General features: G+C 47.4%; 4 protein-coding genes across 4 annotated transcripts; 2 read left to right on the top strand and 2 right to left on the bottom strand.

Annotated features, from left to right (window-relative positions):
• Nucleotides 1-160: 160 nt before the first annotated feature.
• Nucleotides 161-1,243, bottom strand: ColSpa_01226 (uncharacterized protein; the record flags this gene model as incomplete). The annotated part of the gene is made up of 1 exon (XM_049267438.1): nt 161-1,243. The coding sequence occupies one exon, from the start codon at nt 1,241-1,243 to the stop codon at nt 161-163; it is 1,083 nt and encodes a 360-aa protein (XP_049123395.1).
• A 1,963-nt stretch (nt 1,244-3,206) lies between these two features.
• On the bottom strand, nt 3,207-4,942 carry ColSpa_01225 (MFS efflux pump atnC; the record flags this gene model as incomplete). The annotated part of the gene is made up of 2 exons (XM_049267437.1): nt 3,207-4,371; nt 4,422-4,942. 2 exons carry the CDS (start codon nt 4,940-4,942, stop codon nt 3,207-3,209), a joined length of 1,686 nt encoding a protein of 561 aa, XP_049123394.1.
• A 1,216-nt stretch (nt 4,943-6,158) lies between these two features.
• Nucleotides 6,159-7,562, top strand: ColSpa_01224 (L-pipecolate oxidase; the record flags this gene model as incomplete). Its single annotated transcript, XM_049267436.1, has 3 exons — nt 6,159-6,963; nt 7,022-7,262; nt 7,319-7,562. 3 exons carry the CDS (start codon nt 6,159-6,161, stop codon nt 7,560-7,562), a joined length of 1,290 nt encoding a protein of 429 aa, XP_049123393.1.
• Nucleotides 7,563-11,616: 4,054 nt separating this feature from the next.
• Nucleotides 11,617-12,132, top strand: ColSpa_01223 (uncharacterized protein; the record flags this gene model as incomplete). The annotated part of the gene is made up of 1 exon (XM_049267435.1): nt 11,617-12,132. One exon carries the CDS (start codon nt 11,617-11,619, stop codon nt 12,130-12,132), a length of 516 nt encoding a protein of 171 aa, XP_049123392.1.
• Between the last annotated feature and the right edge of the window lie 6,830 nt (nt 12,133-18,962).

Here is an 18,962-nt window from a genome sequence, read left to right as displayed (position 1 = left end):
TGAACCGCGGTGAAAAGATTTGCTTGATTATATATGTGATTCGCAAATAGGTATCAAAGTGCTAATAATGACAGACGGAGTCGTTTCCTCGTGACCATGCTCTCGCAACCCACGGCACCCCAAGCCGGCTCTCCCGCCGGTCGAACCGGGGCTCACTGCTTCAGCTCGATCGGCACGGCACTCGACGATGCGCCCTTGGCCTCGGCGTGCCCCCGGCGATCTGCTCAAACAGCCGCTCCCGCTCCTTCTGCAGCGCCGTCCGCGTGCTCTCCAGACTCGCGCCGCGGCTCTTGAGCTGCCACGTCAGCTCCTGGTGGCGGCCCCGCGTCTCCTGCAGGAACCGGCCCAGCACCTGCGCGCACCGCTCCACCGACACGCGCGACTTCTTGATCTCGTCGTGGAACGCCATGTCGGTGAAGATGTTGTCGAACAGCACGTCGCCCATCAGGCTGCCGTGGTTGATGCTGATGGGCGGCAGGTCGCCAATGTAGGGCGTCATGCGCTGCGCCTGCAGGACGAGCATGCGGGCCTCCTGGGCGGCGCTCTCGGCGCGCTGCAGCGCGCTGCGCTCCATCATGTCCGTCATGGTGCCGCCGCCAAACATGTCCATGCGCGAGTGGCTCAGCGCGTCGTCCATGTTGCGCAGCGCGTCGCCCATGCGCCGCATCGCGTCCGTCAGCAGCCGGATGGCGTGCTGCTCCGCCTCGGTCTTGGACCGCGTGTCGTGGTACTCGTGCCGCGCCGTCTCGGCCTCGCGCTCCACCCGGTCCTCGTCCGGGTAGCTCGGCGTCGGCCCGGCAAAGATGGAGTCGTACAGGCTGTCGAGCGCGCACTGCGCCTCGTCGTGCCGCCGCGCCTCGGCCTCGAGCGCCTCGGCGAGCTGCTCGCGGAGGTTCTTGTTGAGCTCCTTCTCGCGGTGCTCCTCCTGCAGCACGTCAAAGTACTCGCGCTCCTCGCGCGCCGCCCGCTCGTCAAACTTGTCGCGCTTGCCGACCGCCTTGTGCACGAACCGGCGCATGACGCTGTCGCGGTACTTTTCGTGGTCCTTGAGCTCCTTTTTGCGGCGCGCGTCGAGCGCGCCAATGTTCTTGTCCGACTGCTGCAGCTGGTGGTCCAGGTCGGCAATGAGCCGGCGCTGCTGCGTCAGGTCCGGGATGGCGTTGTCCGTGTCGGCGAGGACGGCGAGGAGCTCGCGGTTCTTGACGGCCGCTTGGAGGATCTTGGATTCCAGCTCGGAAGACATTATGGGCGATGCGGCAGTAATTGGTGTGTGGGAGGGATACAGTGCTGATTGGTTTCTGTCTAGAGTGGTGCTCAAGGCTGCGAAGGATAAGACGTATGGACACAAAGGCGAGGGTTATCGCAGGATTCAAATACACCAGCAGGACCCTGGCGAGGAAAAGGGTGCCTTGATGAGGAGGTTCGAGTAATCAATAGTCGTGATGGCGGCACAGCAAAACACGGGAAATGCTTCGTTTTCCGTATGAATCATCATCATCAGGGAGACCCTCCCGGAGGACATCTGGGCATTATATGGTCGCACGGCCATCCTTGGCAGGCGGGACGAGGCACCCTTCTGTCGGTGCTATTGCAACGACGATCCATGGTAGAGACGGCAGACTGGACAGACAAGAGACACACCAAAGCAACCCTCCCACTCTGCCTGTCATAGCATGATGATGATTGGGGGCATGTGGCATGTGTGGCCAATGACATCAGACCCCTCAAGCTTCCCGGCCGGGTTGCCTCTACGGCACCGCACCAATGAATGCGGATGCGGGGGGGGCGCGCTTGACCATCTACGGGTCTCGTACCGTCCTCAGTAAGGGTCTTACCGCCGCTCCTACTGCTTATTCCACAGCAGTAGGGCGAAGATGGGCATGGGGGATGGTGTGTCCAACACCACTTCCGGTCCGGACTACTGGCGGCCTGGACGGGGATCATCGGTGCTTGTAGGGCTGCGCCACGGACCAACACGGCGGGAACAGCACCAGTCTCTGCGGTGTCGCTCCTGATCCACGGGCGGATAAAGCCCGTCTCGCAGGTCGACTTTTCCCTCTTGGGCCACCCTGCTGCCCTCCGCCCCCCCGTGTCCGCCCTATTCGGTCATGTTTGTCCACTTCGCGTCGAGGGTTGTGAGAGAAAACCAGGCAGACGGTATCTGTTGGCCAGCGGCGAGTCTCACGTACCAAGAATCTCCGCTGGGAGCCCGCCAAGAATCGAAGGATTCGGCCGGATAGGGACCGTGGGAGGGCTAGCACTCCTAAATCTCTTGGGATGATGCTCATGTCTCTGCCCAGAGGCCGCCCTTCAGCAGCAGGGATCTTCGCTCCTGACGATGACACTTGCCGACTGGGATGGGCCTAGAGGGCGTTTTGGATGTGGCTGATGCGTTGGGATCTGCCCTTTTCGTTCTTCCCAGCGAAGACCACGAGTTCATGTCGACTCTCTCCAAATCCGTCCCCCTCACCATCAACGGCGTCGTCTCCGTTGCTTCGTTGGTTGTCGCAGAACCTCGGCCACAGAGCTATAGCGCTGGTACTATTACCGTGGTTCTTCGTTGGCAAGTCTAACAAGCTAAGTCAAGGCATGATGATGCCCGACAACCTAAAAATCACAACAAAGACTGCCGCGAGCCAACTCCGAGGGCGCCCAATTTCATGCGCATTGACCTGGTTTGATCGCGAGAAACAACTCGAGCGAACCCCCCTCGTTTACGTTATGGAAGCCCTCGTATGATATTTTAACCTGATGCGCTTCAGGTCAGCCTCGCTCCGGTTCTTCATAATCTGCTCCAGTCCGCTACGTGGGCGAATGGCAGCTGGCATCGTCCACCGCCAGCGAGGCTACCCGAGCCCACATCGTGCCCTCTACCCGGGATCAACCTCGTTGTTTCCATCATGCTGCGTGGACCAGTCGAATTTTTTTTCGGGCTTGTCGCCAGCGCCCGGGATGTGTTCGCATGGCAACCGAATGCCCTCCGCGGTGATTGTGTTTGATGACTGCGGAATTGATAACAAACGCCTTTTGTTTCCCCTCTTCTCGCGACCAGTCTGAGTTGCCGCAGACTAGTAATGATTTACAAGTGATTTTGTCTAGACCCTTGACTCCATGATGCCCAGCCAATATGCGCCCACCCAAGTCTACAAAGAAGCACCTAGAATTACACTGGTTTCACAGAAAATATGCCAACGTGATGCAGCCTCTCACAGCTCATCCTCTGCCCCGGACTCGTAATCCAACCCCTCAACGCCATCCTCGCTATCCAAGCGAATGGGGCCCTTCTTCCTCGGCTCCCTAACAAGCATCAATGCCGCCCATGCTATCATGGCCAACAATGACACGTAGAACCAAGGCAGCCCCTTCCATCCCCCCTTCTTCTCCAGCCCGACCGAGAATGCCCACGCAAGCACCGGGCCGCCTAACGGTGACCCGAGTGTATCGACCATGCTGGCCAGGGCGTACAGCCGCGACGTGTGTTCCGGCGCGACGAACTCGGTGATCATCGCGCGCGCAAGGGGCCCGCTGGCGGAACCGAACGTGCCGACCACAAGACCAATCAGGAAGACCACAATCTCGCGACTGAGGGCCTCGATCAGAGCGCTGCTGGCAATCATGATGTACGACGCCTTCGTCAGGAGCGCGTCCTTGCCGAAGCCGGTGCGGCGGAAGCGCCCCCTGGGGTCCATGATGATCTTGGAGATCCAAGGCAGGATAAGGAGGATGCCGAGATGGCCCACCCCCAGCGGCGACAGGAGATAGCTCGTCTGCGCCAGGGTCCAGCCAAAGTTCTTGCTAATGTACTGCGGGAGCGTGTGCATTTGCGCGGTCATGAGCGGGCCCTGTATGAGCGACGGCATCAGGCAGAGGAGGATGTTGCGGTTCTTGAGGATCGCCACCGACTCCCGCAGCTCGTGCAGCCCGTTGTCCAACGCCTCCCTCACCGCGTTGCCGAGGGAGAGATGCCGTCTGGGCGAGCCGTCTGCCTTGCCGCGGAGGGTTTCAGGCAGGAGCATGATGATGAGGAAGACGAAGGGCGTGAGGACGAAGACCAGCCGGACCGGCACCCAGGGCCCGTACCGCTCCATCAAGAAGCCCCCCGTCACGGGGCCCAGGAGACCGCCGAGCACGGAGCCGACGGAGAGGAAGACGAAGTTGGAAGCGCGGTCATTTTCGGTGCTGACGTCGGCGGCCATGGCGTAGATGTTATTGAAGACGACGACGATGCCGCCGCCGATGAGGAAGAAGGCCGACCCGAAGAAGAGGAAATAGATGTTGAGCTCTGGGAAGTGCGCGAGGATAAGGGGCGACCAGCTGAAGGCGAAGACGGTGCCCAGGTAGGCGAGCAGCATGCCCGCCTTGCGCCCGATCCTGCAAGTTTGTTAGTCGGCGTGCCCCCTGACGGCGCTTGGCGCACTCACCTGTCGGATAAGACACCGTAAGGAAACGCAACAATCATGTTGACGACAGCCCCGATGAGAGACTGCCAGCCACCCAGCCACGCAAGGTCCGTCTGCACCTCGTCGGCCTTGCACTTCATCTCGGGGATCGTCTCCGCCGGCCCCAGGTGATAATGCTTATGGCAGATGCCGTCCTCGATGAGCCGCATCAGCGGCATCATGAGCAGCGTGCCCTTGCACGTGAGGGCGAACTTTAGCAGCGCGAGCATCAGGATGACGGTGCGCGGCGAATGGGCGCGGAACGGGGCCAGTACCGCGTCGAGGCGCGAGAAGCCCGCACGGAGGCCGTCACCGATGGCTTGAAAGGGGCCGCTCCATCCGTGGACCGAGGGCCGGCGCCATTTCTTCGCCGCCGCCGGCCGGGAGAAGGCGTGGAAGCTGGCCGGGGACTCCGGGTCGTCTTCTGTCGGGAGGACGCCCTCGTGGTCCGAGTACGTGCTAAGGAGATGGTCTGCCTCCACTTCGTCCGACAGACGTGACATTGTGTTTTCTCGCTTGCGTCCCTTGGCTCAGTCTCTGGTCTAGGATAACGAGGAAGCCATTGGCAATTGCCGCACAAGAACTAAGGAAAGGGATATCAAAGGCAACGAGGAGAACGAGGCGTTCATTCCGGCAAGGGAGGGTTCTGACGACGATGATGAGGTCCTGGGCAGAGAATTCCGCGGCCAAGACGGCCGTTTCAGCTGGAGCCGCATGCTGCGGGCTGTGTTCGCCCGAAGCTTACCTTGCGCGGCGTTGGAACCCCACCGAGGCGTCGGATTGGCGATATTGGTAGACAGATACGAGAGTACCTTGCTGATGCTGTGCATTTGGGCTGTGACTACTTTCCTCCTGAGGTAGATCCTTAACAGAGGCCGGTAATCTCATCCAGCTATGAACAGGCACACAGCCTCCGCTGGCCCCCTATTGCGCGTATCCGCTAGCTAGCGCAGTGATGGCTGAATCCAGCAACGAGCAGCGCCCTTACACGGGTTCTGCAGCGCTGTTGTAATAAGCAATAGGCCACCACGACCACAAAGCATAACCTACCCCATGATTTCACGGTGGCTGTGCAGCTGAGCTTAAGTAACGAACTCCCAATTGCTTTGAAAACCTAGTGGTCCTATCTCGGCGAGGAGATAGAAGCCTTTGTATTGAAACCGGCATCGGCAAACTTTTGGTAGGCGATAACCCGGTAACTTTCCTCCAAGCAAACCCTATTGTAACCACCTTCACTATACACACCACCGCAGACACGTCAGAGTACAGCTCGAGTCAATAGCTTGTACAGACGAAATGGCCATATCCGGCTCAAGACCGGATATTTTACAGGAAGCCCAGCTTGAGGAGGCCATTGTCTGTAACTGATTTCACTGTTGAGCGGATGCTTCGTCACAGGCAATCCCCACGGGTGGCCATCTATTAGGTGGTCACACCAAAACTCTCACATGTGCCACTTGCGACAGGATCATGATGTGAACTACTATCGTAACATCACTTACAAAGCTGATAAGTTAACTGACGGTTTTGCGGGGACTGTCCCAAAACGCCGATTGCGTGCCGGGTTGATCACATGACGTCAAAACATAAGATGGGGGTAGGAGTGCGGGCAGCATCCGACAACGGCGATAAGGACGAAGCTGTTCTTCAAAGTTTCGAAGGCGAAGACTTAGGCTGAACTCAGAACTTGAACAATTCCAGTGCCCTTGAAAAGACACAATGACCGAAACCACTAACAAGTCATACCTGATCGTAGGTGCAGGCGTCTTCGGCGCCTCTACGGCTCTGCACCTTATCAGAGCGCACCCGGACGCCAGTGTAACTCTCGTCGACCGCAACGCCTTTGACGCCCCCATTCGCGTCGCTGCCTCCTGGGACTGGAACAAGGTCGTTCGCGCTGACTACGTCGACATTGAGTACATGCGCCTTACGCTCGAGGCCAAGAAATATTGGTCAGAGGATCCCATCTGGAAGCCCTTCTACCACGAAAGCGGCGTTTACTGGGTTTCGCCGAACAACTTTGCGGAGCAGATGCAAGATAACTACAAGAAACTCGGGGTTGATTCGGGGCTTTTCTCGCTGTCAGTGGAAGAGGCGAAAAAGCAGTATGGAGGCATCTTTGATGATGCTGACTTTACCAACGTTAAGGAAGTCTTTGTGAACAAGAACAGTGGGTGGGGTGAAGCGAAAGAGGCGTTGCAGAGGACAATTGAGGAGGCTGTCAAGCTGGGAGTCAAGTACGTCGAAGCCGAAATTTTAAAGGTCGAGTTCGACGCCGAGGGTGCCGCGACGGGTGTGCAGACAGTCAAAGGCGAGAGCATCAAAGCCGCGCATGTCATCCTGTCGACGGGCGCTTACACGGCCAAGTTGCTAGCTGACAGCGCTCCTGACCGGACTGAGCTCCACGCTGGAGACAGATTTGTTGCCGCTGCTGTCACTGAAGGATTTACACCCGTTACTGGCGAGAATGCCAAGGATTTGTATGACGGGCCAGTCGGTATCTCGATGGTGCCGCCCTCCAGAGGTAGGTCTTTGTGACACGTACCACTTACCTTGCAGTCCGAACACTAACATCACATCAGGTGCAAGCAACGGAAGTGTGCCTCACTCAAAAGACAAGACGCTCAAATTCTGGGGCCAGATCATCTTCAGAAACACGCAGTCTCACCCGAATGGAAGCCGGTTCTCCGCGCCTCCCCCAGTCTCGGACTATGCACAACTCGATGTCCCCAAGACTTTGAGAGACGACGTAGACTATGCGGGGAAAAGCCTCTTTGGCAAGAACAGCGCCGACTTCAAAAACGAGAATTACCGTATATGCTGGTACGTACCCGGACATTGGAAGCTATGCAACGGGGACGTAGCTGACATCCAAATAGGGAGGCTGTGACGCCCGACGAAGACTTCATCATCTCTCCGCACTCCGCGAGTAAGAATCTCTACGTCGCCACCTGCGGGTCTTTCCACGGTTGGAAATTTCTGCCCATCTTGGGCAAGTATGTTGTACAGATGCTAGAGGGCTCTCTTGAAGAGGCTTTGGCAAAGAAGTGGTCGTGGGATCGAGTTCTTCCTCCTCCCACTCATAGAGCTTGGCCTAGGAGGGAGCTTAGCGATTTGAAGTAAGGCTTTGAAGTCATAGGCGTGAGCCAGCCAAAAAGCTCCATAGGTATTACGCAAGTCGACCCTTGTCGTCATTCAGCTCAGCTCACGCAAACTGTAAGGCCGAGAGGATTGAAGTGGCTGTCCTTTCATCTCAAATGGGTAGATTTGGCTACTTTGGTGATTGTGACCTTGGCGTCTATCTGGATTGGTTCCAGTAGCTGCTTCGGGGATGAAAACTTAAACCTCATCTGTGTGTTCTATTTCTATATGCCATATTGGACCACCTGCTCCGTTTCTGTCTGATCGGGTATTTTATTTGCCCAGAGGTAATACATTTATTGTGGGGAAGCGATCCGCCTTGGACTTCATGGGCTTCGGCAAAGATCGGGGCTACCCAGTTTGACTAGGACGTTGAGGAGATCTTTAGTGACATTGGAAGCGCACAAGACATTAGGAAAGACAATGCTGAAAGATTGTTCGGATAGCAGCACTCCATCACAGGTGCGTTATGGGTCTATACTTTTCACGATCGGACAAAAAGAACCTATCTAGTCAGTCAACCATATGATGAAGTCATGCAAGATACCATTGAACGTGATGGTCCGAACGGCGTCAATAAATGAGCAAGAGCCGACAACGGGTGTACAATAAATCCGCTGCGCTTCGATCCTACAAGACCTTCTTACTATGATGGCCAAGAGTAAATGAGGAGATAACTCAACCACCCTGCTTCCCACGCAACCCCGCATACCACGCAGCCCCAAACCCCCATCAATATCACCATACCCATCAACAACATCCATTATTCCTCATCCCTACCACCTACCCAGATGCAACTTTCTGCTTCACTAGATAATTCAGATCCACTGGATTCACTTGTGCTACTCTCTGCTTCGCCAGCAGCAATTTGCGCCCGTCGGATATCCTCGATATTAGCGAACGTCGTGTTAGGGTCCGTCTGGACCCTTTTTCTCCTGCCTTGTTGCTGACTATCCGTCTGGGCCTGGAATGCCTGGGCCTGACGCTCTAGGACTGTCAGTCTATAGGCCTGTTGGTCCCAGCCTTTTTGGACCTTTCTAAATAGGTGGCGTTGGGTGTAGATTTCTCGGGTATCTTGCGTAAGCTGGTTGAATAGGTGCAGCTGACGCTGAAGATCAGCAGACTTACGCGGGGTTGACCATGGGACTATAGATACAGCTCCATCCCACTGCTGACTTCCTGACTGCCCAGCTGTCTGGCCGTCTAGCTGTCTGGCTGGCTGGCTGGCTGATGCCTTAGACACGAAAGGGCTAGATAGAGGTTGCGCTACATCAACTGGCCATAACCCAGTGTGTTTCCAGCCGCTTTTAATAACCTGGATAGTCAAGGCGTCTAGACGTGCCCTTCTATAACAGTCTATAAAGTTCCTCTTGCCTGTTACAGTTGAATCGCTTTGTATATCTAGGTACCCTAGATACTTCCTATAGGCTGCCTTAAGAGGTCGGAATACTGACTGATCTAGAGGCTGGAGGACGTGTGATGTGTGCGGCGGCAGAAACAGGAGGTGTATGTGGTTCCGGAAGCATCGCCACAGAAAGTCTGTTGTTGTATGGCTATGATGGGCGTCTAGAACTAGTAGTCTAGTATCTGAAGGGTCCTCTGGGACAGTCTGAGGGATAAAGACCTTTTCTAGCCATTCTAGGGCATTCTGATCAGTTGTCCAGCCGTTCTCTGTTGCTGTGAATTTCCAGCTAGCATAGGGTTGAAGATCTAGAGGAAACCACTGTTGCTGGACTGACTTGCCCTTATACATAACAAGAGGCGGAAGTGCGCGTCCTCTGGCAGAGACGCACTCGATCAGAGATACCCATGCCCGCGATCCAGGCTGTTTTTTCTGGATATACTTGGTCTCTGACGATCCTAGTACTAGCCCATTGCTTCCTTTGCCCTCGAGGATACCAGTCTCATCCATGTTCCATCTATTAGCTGGCTTGATGGGCAGGATTGCTGGCAGATCAAGGCGATGAAACCATTCCTGGATAATGTCAGCAGTTGCCCCATTAATTCGCCTAGCGTCAATTGCCCTGCATCGCTGGGTTCTGATAGATGGGTTTCTGCGAAGAAATCGCTGCATCCACTTCCTCCCAAGTGGTCGCTGCCCATCGCCCAGCATGCGCTCAGCCAGCCCTTTGACTTGCTGATGGCAAAACGCAGAGCCTAGGGCAGCCTGCTTAGATATCCACTCAGCAAGTAGACCTTCCTGGTTCTGAGATAACCGCTGCAGTCTACCAAAGGCAGTATTTCTAGACTGGGTACCATGGAGACGTTGTCGTACAGTCGCCTCTGGGATGCCCCATTTGCGACCTGCCCCGCGGATACTAAGCCCGTCAGCAATATCCCAAAGTGCCCGCTGCAGCTCATGTTCACTATACTGCTTCATCTTATAGTAAAAAAGATATCCTCAAAAAATGGCGTTGTTTGGGGTAGAATAGAAGATGTTGTGATAGTTAGAAAAGAGGAGTAGGTTTTATGGTGACGCGTTGTTGGGCTGCGTGGTATGCGGGGTTGCGTGGGAAGCAGGGTGGTTGAGTTATGGGCAGGAAGCCATGGCCGATATCTATTTCTCGTCAGAATTGCAATTGATCTGACTTACCGTCTTTCCCAAACCCGCGCTCCGTCTTCATATGCTGTACGTTTACACCTCTTTCTGGACAGAATACTGAGCCCTGGTGGACTGGACCATGTCGATGATTGCTCAGTTGAGTCAAATCGACCAGATACGGTGGGCGGGTGGGGTATACAAGATGCCCGAAACATCATCTCCTACTTAAGCGCCGAAAGCTGCCAATCAATCGACATCTCGGGGCTGTCGTGGCTTGTTCGGCAAAAGAGCTGCAGGCCTGGGCTACAATTATAAGAAAATTTTCGTGCTTCCTGATCCAACAGCCTCAGCGCTCGACTTTTTCTCTTTGACCCTTCCCCCGCTTGGCCTTGTCTTGCAATATTCAACATAGCTCACCGTAATGGATATCGATGTTGAGAAGAGAGCCGGAACACATGATGGCTTCAAATCTGTTATTTCGATCCCCGCTTATTTCTGGAGCGCAATTGACGAGGAAGACAACCATAATGGCGCAGAAGAGGGGAATACTCGTGGCTTAACGCAAACCGCATCCAGCATCTCAGAGGCGAGTGGTTCTGTCGAAAGTCCCGCCAATTCCAGTGATTCAGGTTCCTCCATCAGATCAACAATCACACAGACCAAAAAAACGAGAGAGTCAACGCCTTCCGGAGACTCGACACGCTCAACATCCAGGATTTCGCAAATGACGAGTGGTTCCTACCACAGCTCCACCGAGCCCAACGAGGGATCTAACCCTCCCGGATCGATACGTAGTGAAACCAGAAATTCCGAAGACTCAACAGTCAGAGACCCTACTCGTGAACGGCACCGCAGGGGGCCATTGCGTGGGATTGATGAGGGTAAGTAGACGCCAAAGCTACGTGGATTCCAGAAAGATCATCTACTCATAAGCAGGTGTAAGCGGCCAAATCAAGACAGTCTGAACAACAACATCCCCCCACATCGTCTGCACACCAGGAAGCGAAAGTACACCATACCACGCCATCTGTGACTCCAGATTCACCACATTCAGAGACTTACCAGGCAAGAGGGGCAGGTGTGCCTGCTACCCCAGGTTCCAGCGGTACGTTCAACTTCATTCAACGACTGCGGGAAAAGTACGGTAAGGGGGTGTTATTCATCAGGCCCAATGGCGGGCGTGTTGATGTGAATCTGGCCACTTTTCAGCGCGTGCAGCTGGAGACTATCCAACGACGACTGCTCGAAACCGTACTTGACTTTCAGTATCTTGAAAGGAACAGCACCGACTGGGATAGTGACAGCGATTCGATTATCGCCTCTCCAGATGGCTTGGCCATGCGACTCGATGAAAAGATTTACGCGTCGCAACAGCTGATGAATGACTACGGTAATGGACCGCTGCAGACATCCCTGCCTTACCACACTATCTCAGTTCATCTGTGTTAATTCTGTCTGTCCAAAATAGTTACAGCCTGCAAAAACCTGGATTTCATGACGGAGACTCGCAAAAACCATGGATACGATCCCTTCATTGTCCGGACCGACAGTTTCATGCGGCGAGAGAGTCTGCGCGATGCTCACCAGCACTGGCGTAGACTAGTAGATCGCGGCCTGAAAACAGTCGATGCGGCGCAGAACTTCACGCAGTTCGAGCAAGCCATGGAGCTGCTCCAATCAGACCAAGGACTAAAAGACAAGGACGACCCCGTGCACATGGGCGGGGGAACGAGGTCGATGAGGATCAAAGACGACGGATTCCAGGCGTACACCGAGAAAGTGGGCATGGCGCTCGTCGGTGGCGTGTTCCTCATTGCGCCGATGCTCATCATGGTGTTGCACCCGGGCCTGGTCACCTCGCTTGTCACGACTTCGGTCTGCGTCTTTGCTTTTAGTCTGGTTATGTCGTTGCCGGTGTTCTTGAAGGCGCCGTTTGACGTGCTTTCGGCGACGGCGGCGTATGCTGCTGTCCTGGTGGTGTTTATTGGCACTGGTGGTGGAGGAGAATGAACACTGAAAGTTCTGAATGAATTGGTCTCTCTGTAAATTGGGAACGACGGCAGTAACCTGTGGGACAGTGTCATTGTTGAGATCAGGAGTTTTCAGAACCCTTCAACTTCAAGTTCCGGTCGATAGAGAGAACAGGTGCCGACTGGGCAAATACAAGGGCAAGTGGCGACATATTAGTGTACGTACTCCGGATGTTTTTCGGGTTTAAACCCTCGTGAGATGCTTGGCGCGGCGAGAAAAGGCGTTCATTGTTGAAGTGGGCAATCTGGGCGAATGTCGGATACCTTTGGGGTGGATTTCGCCACTATGCTCCTCAGGTGCGGCCAGATCACACGCCGCCCTAAGGTCAGGCGACAAGGGTAAGTAGTGTAGGCATGGTAAGTAGGTTCCTTACGCAGTAAACAGATACCATGTGCCTGCTTCTAATCTACCCGGGGGTGTTAGTCAGCGCAGCGGAGAGCTAAACACCCCCTCCTTACGGAGAGGGCAAAAAAAAGGGGGTCGCAGCAAGAAAAGGGGGGTCACAGCCTGTCCCCACTTTGTCCTGACTTTTTGTAAAAGAACCGTAGTCAGGAATAGTACAATTGCAAAACGTAGGTCTTGTATTGAACAGAAGCTGGATCTTAGCCTGCTAATCTCTAGCCTTTCGCCCGTTAAATGGGCCCTGCACCCTGAGACAGTATTATAAACTTTATAATCCTGTGGCTGTTCTTTGTGGCTATGTCACCTTGTGCTATAGTGCCCGTGGGCAAGCTACTCTATTGTCCTTTAACAATTATATCCCTTTTCGGCTAGTTATCCTTAACCAGCTTACTTGTCTTTTTTAGGTTTAAGTAGAGTTACGCTAAGGTATTAGCGCCCATTAGCTTGCTTGTCTTACTAATAAAAACTCTTTCCTATTATTATCTATTATTTATATAGTCTAACGTATATGCATAGCGAGTCGCCCATCATAGCGAGCCGCCCACTTTTCCTTAATTCTACACTCTTCACCTTCACAACAACCTTCCTCTACGTACGACCATGAGTTCCTCTTCAAATGAAAGTCGCATTATCCTTGCAATTGAAGCTATTAAAAAGGACCCAAAACTATCCGTTCGAAAAGCAGCTTCTATCTATAAGGTCCCGAGAACTACACTTCGCGACCGACGCGCTGGACTTCTACCACGACGCGAAACTCGTACGAATTCAATGAAGATGACTCAGGTGGAAGAAACTGTGATTCTTGAACGAGTTATTGACCTGATCGATCGAGGATTTCCACCGCGACTTGACGACGTACGAGATATGGCCGATTGTCTCCTTGACGAACGTGACGCGACGCGTGTCGGACCGCGATGGGCAGAGAACTTCGTACGACGCCAACCACAACTAAAGACGCGTTTTCGACGTAGAATCGACTATCAGAGGGCATTGGCTGAAGATCCTGCAATTGTGCAGGCCTGGTTTGCCCTCGTACGAAACACAATCGCGAAGTACGGAATACACGATGACGATGTCTACAATTTTGATGAGACGGGCTTCTTGATGGGAATGCTGTCGCACGCAAAGGTTATTACAACCTCTGACCGCCGTGGAAGGCCTCGTACGAAGCAGCCTGGCAATCGCGAATGGGTTTCTGTCATTCAGGGCGTATGTGCAGATGGCTGGGCGCTGCCTCCATACGTCATTGTTAAGGGCAAATATCACCTACTCTCATGGTATACCAATGGCCAATTCCCACCCGAATGGCGCGTCCACCCTAGCGAAAATGGATGGACTACAAATGAGATTGGCCTAGATTGGCTAAAACATTTTGAAAAGTGCACAAAGTCTCGCACGAAGGGTGTTAAACGGCTCCTAATCCTTGATGGCCACAACAGCCACAAATCCACCAAGTTTGACGATTACTGCAAGGAACACGGCATTATTGCTCTTTGCATGCCTCCGCATTCATCGCACGAGCTTCAGCCTCTTGATGTTGGCTGTTTTAGTCCGCTGAAGGCTTCATATGGCAAGGAAATCGAGAAGATGATGCGGATGCAGATTACGCACATTACTAAGGATGATTTCTTTCCTGCCTTCAAGGCAGCCTTTTTTACTTCAATAAGCAAAGAAAACGTACAAGCTGGTTTTAGACAGGCTGGCCTTGTACCATTCGACCCAGAAGCAGTTCTTTCCCGCCTGGATTTCAAGCCAAAGACGCCAACACCATCCAACTCATGCCCAAGCAGCCAGGGCTCCTGGGACCCAAAGACACCAACCACAGCACATGACGCCGTACGAAGCTCTGCTTCACTTAAGAAAAGAATCACTAGTCATCAAGATAGCTCACCAACTCATTTGTACGAGGTTGTTGATTTGCAAGCTAAAGGTATTAGCAAGTTAGCACACAAACTAGCTCTTGTTGAAGCCGAGTGCCGCGGGCTTCGTACGGCAAATGAGATACTAAGTAAGCGCCGGAGAGCTAAGAAAACCCAACTACGTCTTGGAGGGTCACTTAATACAGCTGAAGCTGAGGCAATACGGGTAGAAAAGGGGGTTGTTGATGCTGGAGGCGAAAACATGCGTCAAGAGGGTGCTCGTACGGAGGGGGTGAATCGCGCGGGCGGCGATGTGGTAACTGCGGAAAGACTGGACATAATGTACGAACATGTCAGGTAGTTTGGGAGACCTCTGAAGAAGAGGCTGATGAGTAGTTTCAATTGATTTCGTACGATGTGGCTTAATTGACTTACACAAATGGCTGGAGGGTAGTGAAAGGTGGGCGGCTCGCTATGATGGGCGACTCGCTATGCATATACGTTATATATAATTATTATTTTTTTTATAAAAAGAAATTTAATTATTTACTTTTCTAATTTTTTTTTTTATTTTTATTCTTTACTACTAAAAATCCTTTACTTTTTTATTCTTATAATATTCTACAAATTTCAACTATTTGCTTACGTTTTACTAACTATATTTACAATTAATATAAATCATTTCTTCTTTTAGTTATTACCTATATTTCCCTTATTTCTCAGTTATCTTTCTGCTATAACGCTATAGCTAGTTTTTTATACGCTAAGGCTAAAAAACCTACTACTACATAGCTATTTACCTATACAAAGAAAGCTACTGCTATATGTGTGCATAATTATTGTTACAAAGCTTATTATAATACTAGCCTTTTCTCTAATATAGAAGAAAATAATAGTAAAGTTTAAGGTTTTACTTAGGTTTTGTTAACGTTATTAACTTCTTTCTATAATATAATAGCAATAATTAGTCGGCTACACCTAACCTATCCCCTTAACTGTTACTATCTCCCTAGCTATTACCTAAGTTATTATAATTACTTATATTATCTAATAATAGAGATACTAGTAATAAAGAGCCTAATAATAATTTAAATAATAATTCTTTTTTTTTTTACTTAGGTAATAGTTTAGAGTTACTAGATAATCTCCCTTACATCCCTGACCCTAAGCTAAAGGGTATTAATCTTAAAGCTATCTAGGCTTATATACACTATATTTATACTATTATTAAAAGACACCAAAATAGCCAAACCTTAGCTAAGTAGCCCCTTATTCTTTAATATTACTTTGCTCTTTTAGGTTCTTATTGCTACACCTAGTATATTTATTACACCAATAGCTATATCCCTATTTATTTCCTTTCTAGGTTATTCACTAAGTTCTTACTAATATTTCTTTATAATATACTACTACTATCTTAAGTAATTACTAAGATACCTTATTTATTTTTTATAGTATTTATTACTATATTAATTACAAAAAAATAGCTAATATTATAAAGGAATTAAGCAATATTATAGCCTAGTTTCTCTAGGCTCTTACTAATCTTAATATTAATCATTATTATGACTTCTATAATCCTACTTTTAAGCATATCCCTCTAATGTAATTACTTTTCCTTATTTTACCTATATTTCACTAATATTTCTTTATAAGCTAACTTCTATAACTATAAGTCTATAATTAACACCCATTATATCCTTATAGCTAGTTACACTAGCTAAGTTTAGGTTCCCCTTAGTTATTTACCTACATATATTAACGTTTATTTTTAAGTTTTCTTTATATTTCACCAGCTTAATTACTAATTTTCTTGTTTTTTCTAGAACTTCTATTAAAACTACTACTTAGTTCTTAGTAATTAAAGTTTTATTACTTAGTAGTTATATAAACAAAAGGCTTATAATAACATTATACGCCTTATTTATAACTAAGCTTTATAGCTTATAACTTACCTAGACCTTATTAACTTCTTAGCTAATATTTATTAATATATTAAGCTAATAAAGCTTAGCTTAACTTATCTTTAAAAGACTTTATATTTAATTTAAAATAAAAGGGTTTAATAGAATTATAACATTTTTATTATTATAGTTAATATCTTTTTTTTTTTTTAGGCATTTATATTTATAGTTAAAATATAAGAAGTTCTATATTTTAGTTAAAATAACTAGTACCTCTTAGTACTAATTTAGTTTAGTTTTATATACTTTTTTAGTTTATTTTTTAGTCTTTTTAGTCTTTTTTTTATAATTAAATACTACTTTTCTTATATTCCTTATATCTTTTTTATTAACTTAAAAGTTATATTTTAACAGCTAGCTAGTCTATTTAACTAAATAGTATATCTTATCTTTAGTATCTTAATAGTTAACTACTTAATTTAGCTTTTACTCCTTATTACTATCCTCTAGGTTAAGAGTTAGTAGTAGTTTATTATCCCTTATATTAGTTTTCTAAGGTTCTAGTAGACTAACATAAAACATATTGTATAGTCTTATGTATTTTTCTAGTAACACTAACTAATATACCTATAATCCTACTTTCTAAAGGATTTAAAATAGTTCTATAAACCTAAATATTAACTTTCTTTTAATAGCTTTAAAACATAAGTTTTTAATTAATAATATAACCAGTTATTTTATTTAAAAAGTTATAGCCTTATAATAGTTATTATAGGCTTTTACTTATCTTTTAATAGCTTCTTCTTAGTATTTCTTTAATTAATTTCTAAGGTTAATAAGTTTTTCTAGATAGTCTTTTATACCTTATACCTCTTCTCCTTAGATCTTATCCTTAAGATATAGTTAAAACTCTAAAGAATAGCCTATTAAGGCTTTAAATAGACTTATTTTTATTATTATATTTTTTATGTTATTTATAGTAAATTCTATTAATAGAAGTAAATTTAGCTAGTTACTTTGTTTTATAGCTATAAAGTAGTAAAAGTAATGTTTAACTATTTTGTTTATTGTCTTAGTTTAACTAAGAATAAGATTTATTATAAGAACTCTTATCTTATCTAATTATATCTTTATATCTAATAACTATATAAACTTACTATATCTATATTTGGATTAAGTAAAATAGGAGCTTTATAACCATATATAACTTGTCTATATATAAGATAAGCTTATAAGAATTAGGTTAACCTTAGAATTCTAGTCTTAGATCTAGTTAACCCTAGAATTCCAGCCTTAGATCTAGTTAACCCTAGATTCTAGAAAACCAACTCCTAGATTCCAGATAAGATTATTTTATTAGATAATCATATTACTAATAAGATATTAAGAAAAGGATATAAGCCTAAGATATTCTCACCTTTTAAAAAAAAAAGAAGATATAATAACATATATAAATATAATAACCTTATCTTTTTACCTTTACCTTCACTAAGTCTCTTTACTTCTTTATAACTATCTAAGAATATTACTAATATATTCTAAGTAGTTATAAGCCTAGCTTATAAAAGACTTATACTTATACTTTTATTTAATATAACAAAAATTTAACTTTACTAAGAGATAAACCACATTAGCTAAAGGAATTTTAAGGAATATAGCTCTAAGGCAACTATACCTTACACCTAGCAGCCTATATTTAGTAGAATAGAGGGACCAGCTTACTAGGCAAGCACTACACCTATCGCTATATTTTACGCTACTATAGCTCTAAGCAAATCACAATTCAATCCTACCTTACTAGTTAAAAGTTATTTCTAGTCTATATTTAACAAAGACTATATACCTTAAGCTGGAATTGAACCTAAGAGCTCTAATTAAGTTACTAATTTAACTAGTTAATCTAGAGGGTAGCTAAACCTCTAGACTAACTGCTCTGCTGTCTAGTAAAAGCTTCTTTAGTTAAAGGCCTATATATATCTTTAACCTAAGGCAACCACATAACGCTATACCGTTAATAACGACATTATAACAACCTAACTACTTTTAAGGCCTATTTTTTAAAACAAATTCAATAATACTATCAGAATACCAATATCTCTCTTTAATCAGCTAGAATCAACCTATAATAGAAAAAATCTATATTTTATATCTTTTTAGTAGTCTAAACTATTTAGTTTAAGTAACTAAATTTAAAGCTTTACTTATAAATAAAGATATTAACTCTAGTCTTAAAAACCTACTAATAATAATAAATCAAAAAACAACAAATACTAAAATCCTAGCTTATATAAAGCTATTTTATAAAGATTTACCTCTATAGGTTATAAAAGACTCTATAATAAGATATAAGGCCTAGAAGAAACTAAAGGATTTATATAAACCTACTAATTTTATTAATAAATATCTTACTTATAAAGAGTTTTTTAATATCTCCTTAGAATCTTTTGATTCTATAGAAAATTACCTTAATAAGGTAAAAAAGCTTATAGATAATCTTACTATAAAATCTATAGCATTACTAAAACAAGTAATTATTACTTAAGTATTAAATAGCCTAAATAATAGTTATAAAGGTTTTATAACTAATATAACATAAGCTCTAAGACAAAATTCAGATTTATATACTATTAAATCTTTGTTTATA

Source organism: Colletotrichum spaethianum (assembly GCF_022836535.1).
Source record: "Colletotrichum spaethianum MAFF 239500 DNA, contig02, whole genome shotgun sequence".
Classification (NCBI taxonomy): Eukaryota; Fungi; Ascomycota; class Sordariomycetes; order Glomerellales; family Glomerellaceae; genus Colletotrichum; species Colletotrichum spaethianum.
The sequence above is the reverse complement of the archived record's forward strand: the minus strand, read 5'-3'. Positions and strand labels throughout refer to the sequence as shown.